Source organism: Mus caroli, chromosome 11 (genome assembly GCF_900094665.2).
Source record: "Mus caroli chromosome 11, CAROLI_EIJ_v1.1, whole genome shotgun sequence".
In the NCBI taxonomy this organism is placed as follows: domain Eukaryota; kingdom Metazoa; phylum Chordata; class Mammalia; order Rodentia; family Muridae; genus Mus; species Mus caroli.
In genome coordinates, this window is record NC_034580.1 from 94,990,125 (window position 1) to 94,999,358 (window position 9,234).

A 9,234-nucleotide genomic window follows, 5' to 3' on the forward strand; every position below is an offset into this window, starting at 1 on the left:
CATTATGTAACTAAGAGTGACCCTGAACTTCTGATCTTCCTGCCTTCTAGTGCTGGGATTACAACCATTCACCATTGAGTATGGTTTGTGGGGCTGGTGATCAAACCCAGTCCCGTTCATGTTGGGCAATCAGTCTGCCAACTGAGAGCTACATACAGCCTCAGCCCCAAACTTTTAAATCTCTGGGCCAGTGGATCCAAAAGGCCCTCAGCAAACCAAGGAAAGGAACAGGTGTGGGGAAATAGAATCTGTCCCCAAACTCCGCGAATCAACACCAGGTGCCCGCCAGGAAACTGATGGTTCTGATCCAACACCTGCTGTTTACCACAAGGCAGGGGTCATAGGTCTCTGGTACAACCTACCATGTAGGGAGTGCTCAGGGAAATGAAGCCAGATGGTCCTTGCAGACAGTTTTTACATAGGGGATCTTGGATGGGGGTGGGCTTCAGTAGCATGGAGGAACACACTAAAGACTCCCAGCTGAGTGTCCAAGGAGCGGCTGTCTTAAGGACGGGTGTCTTTATAATCGAAGAAACGGAGGCTCCAGAGTCAGGTGAGGGTTATTGCTGAAGTCACAGCATGTTCAAAGGGTTCAACTTGATCAATCCAACTTGAGTCCAAAAGATAGGTTTGTCAACGAGGTCACAGTTCCATGTCCCAGGCAAGTCCCTTGAGATGTCAGAAAAGGCACACAGATGGCACCCTTCTCCTACATTCTTTCTGTGTCCTGAAGCAGAGCAGTCACTAGGCTGATGACCTGGGAAGCTGGCTGGACCGCGTCGTACTCTGCGAAGAGGTGGCACACGTTCTCTTGTGGTTCTGTCTGGCTCTTGGCCACAAACCCAAAGATCCTGGTGAAAGAAGACAGTCTGAGGGGATGTGGGTTCGAATGACATCATGCTAAGGGGAGGGTTGGATGGGGAGGGCACTCAGCCTGAACCTAACTACCGCTCTCCAAGCCAACTGGCTTCAGTGTCTCGTGTGTGTGTGTGTGTGTGTGTGTGTGTGCGTATGTGTATATGTATGTATGTATGTATGTGTGTGTGTATGTATGTATGTGTGTGTGTATGTATGTATGTGTGAGACGCACATGTTTGTGTGGAGTTAGCATGTGTCTGTGTGTGAGCGTGCAGGCTGGGTGTCTTCCTCAATTACGTTTCCTCCTCAATTGCTCTGTACTACGTTTTGAGACAAGGCATCTCACTCAATCTAAGAGCTTACCAATTGGCTAGCCAATGAGCACCAGGGATCTGCTCATCTCTGCCTCCCCAGACACATTGCATCTGGCTTGCTACATGGGTTCTGGGGATCCAACCTCGTATCCTGTGCTTGAGTGGCAAGCACTATACTCAGAGAGCCACCTCCCCAGCATGTTCAGTTCCTCCTTATAATGCGGAGCTAAAGGAAGAAGGTGCCCCTCCACTCCTGCACCCCACCCCACCCCCACCCCTGTCAGACAGGGAAAGCAGTTCTTTAAGGCTCTGGGTTTCCTTCATTTTGAAAGAGGCTTCCTGGGGACAAGACTTGGAAGCGTCATTAAGGCACCATGTCCTTGGCTTTCATCCCCACAGCTTTGAGATACAACCTGTGCCTCTGGCATGACTCCTAGGGAGAAGACTGGGGAGTCTCTTAAGTGCTGCTGTTCCACACTGGCTGTTAAACTCAAAATGGAAACCTCCTTCCTTCCTTCCTTCCTTCCTTCCTTCCTTCCTTCCTTCCTTCCTTCCTTCCTTCCTTCCTTCCTCCCTTCCTTCCTTCCTTCCTTCCTTCTGTGGGACTGTGATAGACAGCCTATTTTGGTTGAATGAGGCTTACTCCAGCGACCCAGTAGAGAACTCTACAAGGGACAGAAAAGCGAGCCATGTTCCCAGAGCCAGGTGCCTGACACCTCAGGGCCCCCAACTCTATAATTCTGTGACTATCAGTCACACAGACAATGTCCCACGCTTCTGGCATTCTGGCTAGACTCCACCCCTACAGTTACCTGACTATAGCCAGGTATGCTCCTCCCCACAGTTACCTGGCAACAGCAAGATAGCCCAGCCCACTATAAAAGGGACTGCTTGGCCTGGCTTTCTCTCTCTCTCTCTCTCTCTCTCTCTCTCTCTCTCTCTCTCTCTCTCTCTCTCTCTTCCCCCCCACCCTCAATGTGGCCATAGCCGGCCTCTCTCTTTCTACCTTCTCTCCTTCCCCCTGCCTTTCTACAATAAAGCTCTAAAACCATAGACTGTCTCTGCTCATAAAGGCCCGCTGTACTTAAATGATGGGATAGGCTTTCCCCTAACGAGCCCTGTCTAACCTCACGCTGGAAGACCTTCCTGCGCTCCATCCACAGACTGGACCAAGGACTCTCGCCAGTGTGGGAACCATCAAGCACCCTCTCCCCTTACCCTCTCCTCCCTTCAGCCCCGGAGCTGACCCAGCCGCCCAGGGCCCCCATTTGTTCTCAGCTTTTCTGTGGTATTCAGTGTAGGATGCCGGAGGCTGGGAACCTGGTGCCTAGGACTGCCACTTGTCCACCACCCGCTGAGCTGGGGTCAGTAGCTTCACACAGCCAGACACCCACCCAGGCCGCGTGGAAAGCACGCGGCAGTCCTCCAGCCTCCGCCTGCCCAGAGCACCGGAACTCTGACGGGACGCGAGTTCTCTCCCCTCTTTCCCCCACACCCATGGCCCCACATCCTTCCTTCCTTCCTTCCTTCCTTCCTTCCTTCCTTCCTTCCTTCCTTCCTTCCTTCCTTCCTTCCTTCCTCACTCACTTCCTTGCTTCTCTCTCCCCCTCCCTCCTCCCTCTCTATCTCTCACTATGTAGCCTTAGCTAGCTAGCCTTGAACTGACTACATAGACAAGGCCTGCCTGGAACTAACTATATAGACCAAGCTGACCTCAAATTTACAGTGATCTTCCTGCCTCTGCCTCCTGCATGCTGGAATTACAAGTGTATGTTATCACACCCAGGCTTCCCCCATTGGGGCCTTGGCACAGGGCCACCTCTTAGAGCCACTGAGTGGTAAGAGGAGCTTACCTGGAAGGCTTGCAGTACTTCTGCCACCTGAAAGAAAGGGACAGGACAGGAGTGAGTGATGGGGCTCTGTTCTTCAGGACCCTGACAAACAGTGGGAACCGAGGCACGATGTCTGCCATGCCCCACCTTGCCTGGTCCCTGACCTCTTAGTGTTCACAGGCTGTCTCTGCTATTGCAGTACCAGAGTCAGCAGATGCTATGAAGGGCAGCTAGGCCTGGAGCAGCCTTCTTAGCTTGGATCAGCAACTTACTTCCGTTGCTCGGGGTCCATTCCACAGAAGCGGAGGGCGCTGAGTGGGTAGTGCCGTCGGAAGAACACCCTGAGTAGATGCAGGGAGAAGAGCCGGGCTGGTGAGGGTTTATTCCTGTGCCATGCCCCCATCTCAGCATTTCTGGCTTCCCCAAAGCTCACACATCCTGTCCTAGTAGGATTCTCATGACCTGTCATGGTTTCTTACTGCTGGAACTGGACACACAGGCTGTGTCTTTCTCCTCCCACGGAATACATCTGCCTTATGCTTTTATATTGGGGTCTTTGGACACGTCCCCCCCGCCAATGCCATTCTTTTTTTTTTTTTTTTTTGAAGGCAGAAGTTACATCTTGGTCTACCCTTGCCTTCCTGGTTAAATTACAGAAGGCTCTGGCTAGATTGAGTCCTGGGAGGAGGTGTGGTCATTCCACACTGTCTAGGAGTCATTAGTGTCTGGCCTGCCTAGACTTAGTTGGCACCCAATGAAAACCACTGAACTTTGTGCCTGTTAGGACCAATGCAGGAGGCCCAGAGAAGGTAGGGGACTCATCTGGTGTCACCCAGCATTTACCACCCCTTCTGGATCCAGGGCCCTGACCCTCTGTCTGTCTTTGACCTTCCTTCCAGCCCTGCTCCTAAGTTAGCCTCACAGCCCAGGAGCTAGGAGAGGCTCTTACTTCCTTTGGACGTCTGTCAGAGTAATGCCCTGTTCAGTGACTTTGAAGTGGACGACAGTGGGTGTGGGGAGGACATCCCTCTCCAAGGTGACTGAGATAGCCTTCTGCACAGCCAGGGCTCCGCTCAGGGTCTCCACACTCACAGAGCTCAGGTACAGCGTGTGGCAACCTGTGGGGTACAGATAGGAAATGGGATCTGTAGCCAGGGTCTTAGAGTGTGTGTGGATCCCTGGATTCTGGTCCTTCCTTTGCCTGGGGACAGGGATGGGGGAAGAAATGCCTTTCTGCAACAGGAATCCATGGGATTCTTTTAGAGCCACCAAAAAGACTTGGAGTACAAGGGTGACCAAAACTGCTTTTCCTCTACCTAGGGCTACCCTACCCCCACAGCGAGCATAGAGAGAGAAAGGAGGGCAGCCTTTGTGATCTGGGGAGTAGGGCACAAAATAGGAGCTGTCACTGAGTATTGATGGATGTTTAGCCTCTGAAGTGGGGAGAGGACTAGGGCTTTGAAATCCATATGACTCAGACCTCATCCCCCACCTAGGAACCAGACCTGGAGACCACCCCCAGGGCAGGAATCTTAAACACAGAAAGACCCTAGTATAGATATGTGTACAGTGTGTGCAAGGGTGTTGGCTTTCAGCTTACCCACCCCCTGTCCCCCACACTCTTCTTCCCTCCCACTGGCCCACAGCAGCAACCTCTCATCTTTGGGTTTATGGAGCAGAGGAGGGGGACAGCGGGTTGTTAAGGCTGTAGAAACAAAGCAGTAATGGAAAGCATGTGTGGGCCTGTGTGTGTGTGTGTGTGTGTGTGTGTAGGGCTGGGGAGTGGTCTCCAGGGTTGCAGTGAGCCTGGCGCCTCCCCATACCACTTACCGGCTGATATCTTCAGGCAAGAGGTCTGGCTGTGTGTGGGGGAATCCGATGCTGGCTCTGCACCTCCCAGTTCTGAGCAGAGGCAAAGGGAAATGCCCAGGGGAGAGGGTGGAGTGAGCGGACTTCTCTCAGGGGAGCAGCCCTCAAGAATCCCTTTGAACATCTCCCACAGCCCTCCCTGCTGCCAGGGATGACAGGCTGGGAAGCCAGGTGCGATTGCCTCAATTAGGGAAACAAGGACAACCTTACCTGGCTTGCAAGCCTTTGATCCCTTCCTACCTCTATCCCCAGCCTCCCAGGTCCTGGCCCTGCTGCTCAGACCATGTCCTCACAAGCTCTAGACCTCTTCTTTTGGACCCCATCCTAGCCCCTTCTTTCAAGAGTAGGGATGCTGATTCCATCGCTTGTTTAGGGCTGGCTCTTCCTGTCCCCTCTTCACCTTCATTCCTGCACAACTGAGATGACCCCTTGGTCCGGAAGCTCCAGTGGATGAGGCTGCTGACCTGGGCTTGGAGTTGTGGGCTGGTGGATCAGCTGCTTAAGCCTAGAGTCTTATTTATTTGTTCCTTCTTCCCTTTCTTCCTTTCTGCCTTCTTTTTATCAGTCTTTAGCGTCCCCTCTACCCCCATTCCCCACCTCCATCCCTGCCCACAAGACAGGCTTTCTCTCTGTACACCAGGCTGGCCTTGAACTCACAGAGACCCACCAGGCTCTGCCTCCTGAGTGCTGGTAGCACCCCTGCCAGACATTTTCTTTTTAATTATTATTTTTTATCAGTCTTATTATATTGTGCTGACTGAACTAGAACTCACTCTGTAGCCTTAAGTTCCTGGTCATCCTGCTGGGATTATAGGCAAAGGCTACAACCTCATTTCTTACCAATGAAATGGGGCAGTAGGCAAGAGTTATACAGGGGGTGGTAGTGGCGTACGTTTGGGGAATAACATCAGATGTGTTCGTCAACTGTTGGATTTAGGCTCTTTTATCCTTTCAAAGAAGGCTGCTGACTCTCTAAGGCAGCAGTTCTCAACCTTTCTAAGGCTTCGACCCTTTAATACAGTTCCTCATGCTGTGGTGACCCACACCATAAAATTACTTTCATTGCTACTTCGTAATTGTAAGTGTGCTACTGTTATGAATTGTAATGTAAACATCTGATACACAAGGTATCTGATAGAGACCCCTGTGAAAGGGTGGCTCAACCCTTAACCAAAACAGGTTGAGACACTACCCTAAGGTCTCCTCTGAACCAGGCACTGTGCAGTAAGCCTGGCCTGAAAAATCTCACTGAATCTGGTCGATGGTTGTTCTTATTTGTGTATAGGGGGAGGGGGGAGGAATGGCATGGCATGGCATGGCAGTGGCACCGAGGCTCAGAAGTATAAACATCCTAAATTCTCACAGGTGGGAAGTGGAGGACCACACAGACCTGTTCCAGAGCAAGCGCATGTCACACTGGCCCTAATAAAATTCATAAACAAGGTTGAAGTGGCCATGGGAAGCCTTTTTAGTGGGACCAGCGGCTCTGACCTACCTTTCTGTGGGATGATGAGTTTGCAGGGCAGGGCCAGGGCCATGATGGAGTGCTGGCACACGAAGGAAGAGAGGCTCCCTGCAAGGGGGAAGGGAACTCTGAGTGAGTAGAGCTTTCTCAGACCCCTTCACAGTGCAGGAGGCCAAGCCCAGAGGCATGGAGGCTGGGGAGGCTGCTGTAGGCTGGGGAGGCTGCTGTAGGCTGGGGAGGCTGCTGGTGGCTGGGGAGGCTGGGGTGGCTGGGGTGGCTGGGGTGGCTGGGGAGGATACTGGAGGCTGGGGAGGCTGCTGGTGGCTGGGGAGGCTGGGGTGGCTGGGGTGGCTGGGGAGGCTGCTGGAGGCTGGGGAGGATACTGGAGGCTGGGGAGGATACTGGAAGCTGGGGAGGCTGCTGGTGGCTGAGGAGGCTTACCAAAGTAGGGCTCCTCATCTGCTCCTTTCAGATGTACTCCTTTGGCCGAAGATTCAATCAGGAAGTGACGGATAAGGTCACTGCTGTCCTCGCCTAGACAAAGAAGGAAGGAGTTTTGTTTCAGATCCTTGTGTTAGCCAGACCCTGGCCAGCTTGGCCCTGCCCACTTCTCCCAGGTCCATCCCAGGCTGTCATGATAGCCTCTGTCTCCCCGTGGAGGTGCAGATAGGAAACCTGTTTTCATGGACTCCAAGGTGCTAGCACGTTTGCACAGAGGGGTCTGTATTTCGAAACTCACCCACCCATTCCAGGTGCCATTATTTCCTATCAGCTCATCCCTGCTGGAGCAGAGCTGGCTCTGACCCCACCCACCACAGCTTACTCCTTCATCTGGGCTCATTGCCTCTTGCAAGGCTTCCTTGAAAACCGATGCCTGCCCCAGAAGTTGCTGAATCCCCCACTCCCAACATTATGCTGTGGCTACAACCCATGTTAGGCAATACCTCTACCTCTGAGCCAACTCCCCAAATCCCTGCTAACAGCACAAGGTTGGGGGGGGTCTACCCTCATTCTACGCCTTAAATTCCTTGGAGGTCATTCACTCCCCGAGACTCACTCCTAGTTGGGTTAAATGAGGGGACTATTACCCTGGGACTTTGTAGTACTGGCATGATGTATTCTCATCCGCCTCCCCATTAAGGTAGTTTCTGTGCGCGAGGCCTCTATACACATGCCTGGTTCCTTACACAGGGCCTGGTATAGATCTGCTAGATCCCTCAAGACATGTGTGCTGAGTTACCAGGTGACCACGTGAGGTTATAGGTGGGCCATTACACACATGTTAAGCTCTCTCACACAGGATGAGCTATTGAACACATGGCAAATTATTTTATGAATGATAAACTCTCGGGCGTGTGATAAGCCCACAAATACATTAGTCATATTAGATTCCTGGAGATGAGTCCAGGCTAGACAGAGGTGCCCAGAAGACAGTAGCTTGAGGAGAGACTGGGACCTTTTTTCAAGGGTGGAATAGGGAATCTGGGGAGGCAGGGGCATCTCAGGCTTTCAGAGTTGGTCTCCATGGTGCCTAGGTGCTAGAGGGTGGGCTGGGAGAGCTGAGAGGTAGACTGTCCTCCCTGGAGTCACCCTGATAGTCACTGTCAAGCTGGGACAGAGTCAACCATGGTGGTGGCTCCAAGGTGATCAAGCAAAAGATATGTACATACATACCTGGTTGGTTTGGAGCAGATGCGGAAGTCTCCTGTACCTTCAGGGCAAGGCCGAAGGAGCCTCGGTAGGAGGAACTGTCCCTGATGACAAAGGCACCCGGCTTCTCCGTCCTCAGCAGACTGATTGCTGGAACAGTCTTCAGTTAGAAAGCCATCATCTACTCTCCCACTCTCTAATCCCATCCGCGTAGGGATGTCACACAACCATTTGTCCCCAGGAAGTCTTTCTCCAGTGTACTTTCTGCATGTTTTGGTTATTTCCTAATGAGGCCAGCAGGTCACCCACACTTCCGCTGCCTGCTGTTTGTCACCTGCTTTTTTTAAACCATGACCTGGGGCCCCATCTGCCTGCTGTGCATGGTTACTGAGTTGATATGATTACTGAGTGGCCTGTCCTCTGGGATACAGTCCTGGCTTTACCTTGCTCTCGAGTGATGCTTGGCTTAAACCAATACTTTGATGTGTCCATCACGAACTTCATGGTGGGCTGCATGTCCTTGGCAGGACCTGGAGACAGGCAGAGAAGAGGCGCTGTAGGCTGGAGAAAGGGTTGCTAGGAGACTATAGAAAGTGCAGGAGCTCCGCCCTGATCCTCTTCCCAGGGATCCCATTCCACTCATCCTTCCTGAGCCCATGAAGATCTCCCGGGTCTCTCCAAGTAGCTCATGCAGGGAAATCCAGCTGGAGCTGGAGCTCACTGCGCAGAGTGCTTGCCTAGCATATACAAGGCCCTGGGTTTGACTCCTAACACAACATAAAACCAGAACTGGTGGTGCAAGGCTCTGATCCCAGTGTTTGGGAAGCCAAGGCAGGGGACAGCATTGGGCACAAAGCCAGTTTGACTACAGAATGAGACCCTATCACAAAAGCTGACAACAGTCCTGGCAAGATGGCTCCGTGGGGAATAGCTGTTGTGATGCAGGTCTGACAACCTGAGTTTGATCCCCTGAACCCTCTTTTTTTTTTTACCCCACTTGCTCGCTCCGGCCATATTTATTTCATATATGTGGGTACATTGTCACTGTCTTCAGACACAGCAGAAGACGGCATCAGATGCCCATTTCAGATGGCTGTGAGCCACCATGTGGTTGCTGGGAACTGAATTCAGGACCTCTGGAAGAGCAGTTGGTGCTCTTAACAGCTGAGCCATCTCTCCAGCCCTATTTTATTTTTATGAATACACTGTAGCTGTCTTCAGACACACCAGAAGAAGGCATTGGATC

At 52.2% G+C, this 9,234-nt stretch overlaps 1 protein-coding gene across 1 annotated transcript in view; it reads right to left on the reverse strand.

The window, feature by feature from the left end:
* Positions 1-300: 300 nt before the first annotated feature.
* Positions 301-9,234, reverse strand: part of Tns4 (tensin 4) — a 22,614-nt gene continuing 13,680 nt past the window's right edge. Inside the window, exons 5-13 of the mRNA XM_021178333.1 lie at positions 8,432-8,518; positions 8,013-8,138; positions 6,780-6,872; positions 6,369-6,446; positions 4,835-4,906; positions 3,954-4,122; positions 3,277-3,345; positions 3,026-3,052; positions 301-851 (exon numbers count right to left, since the gene is read on the reverse strand). Of these exons, the coding sequence (XP_021033992.1) occupies positions 710-851; positions 3,026-3,052; positions 3,277-3,345; positions 3,954-4,122; positions 4,835-4,906; positions 6,369-6,446; positions 6,780-6,872; positions 8,013-8,138; positions 8,432-8,518 (863 nt within the window). The 3' untranslated portion in view covers positions 301-709. The remainder of the gene's footprint in view (positions 852-3,025; positions 3,053-3,276; positions 3,346-3,953; positions 4,123-4,834; positions 4,907-6,368; positions 6,447-6,779; positions 6,873-8,012; positions 8,139-8,431; positions 8,519-9,234) is intronic.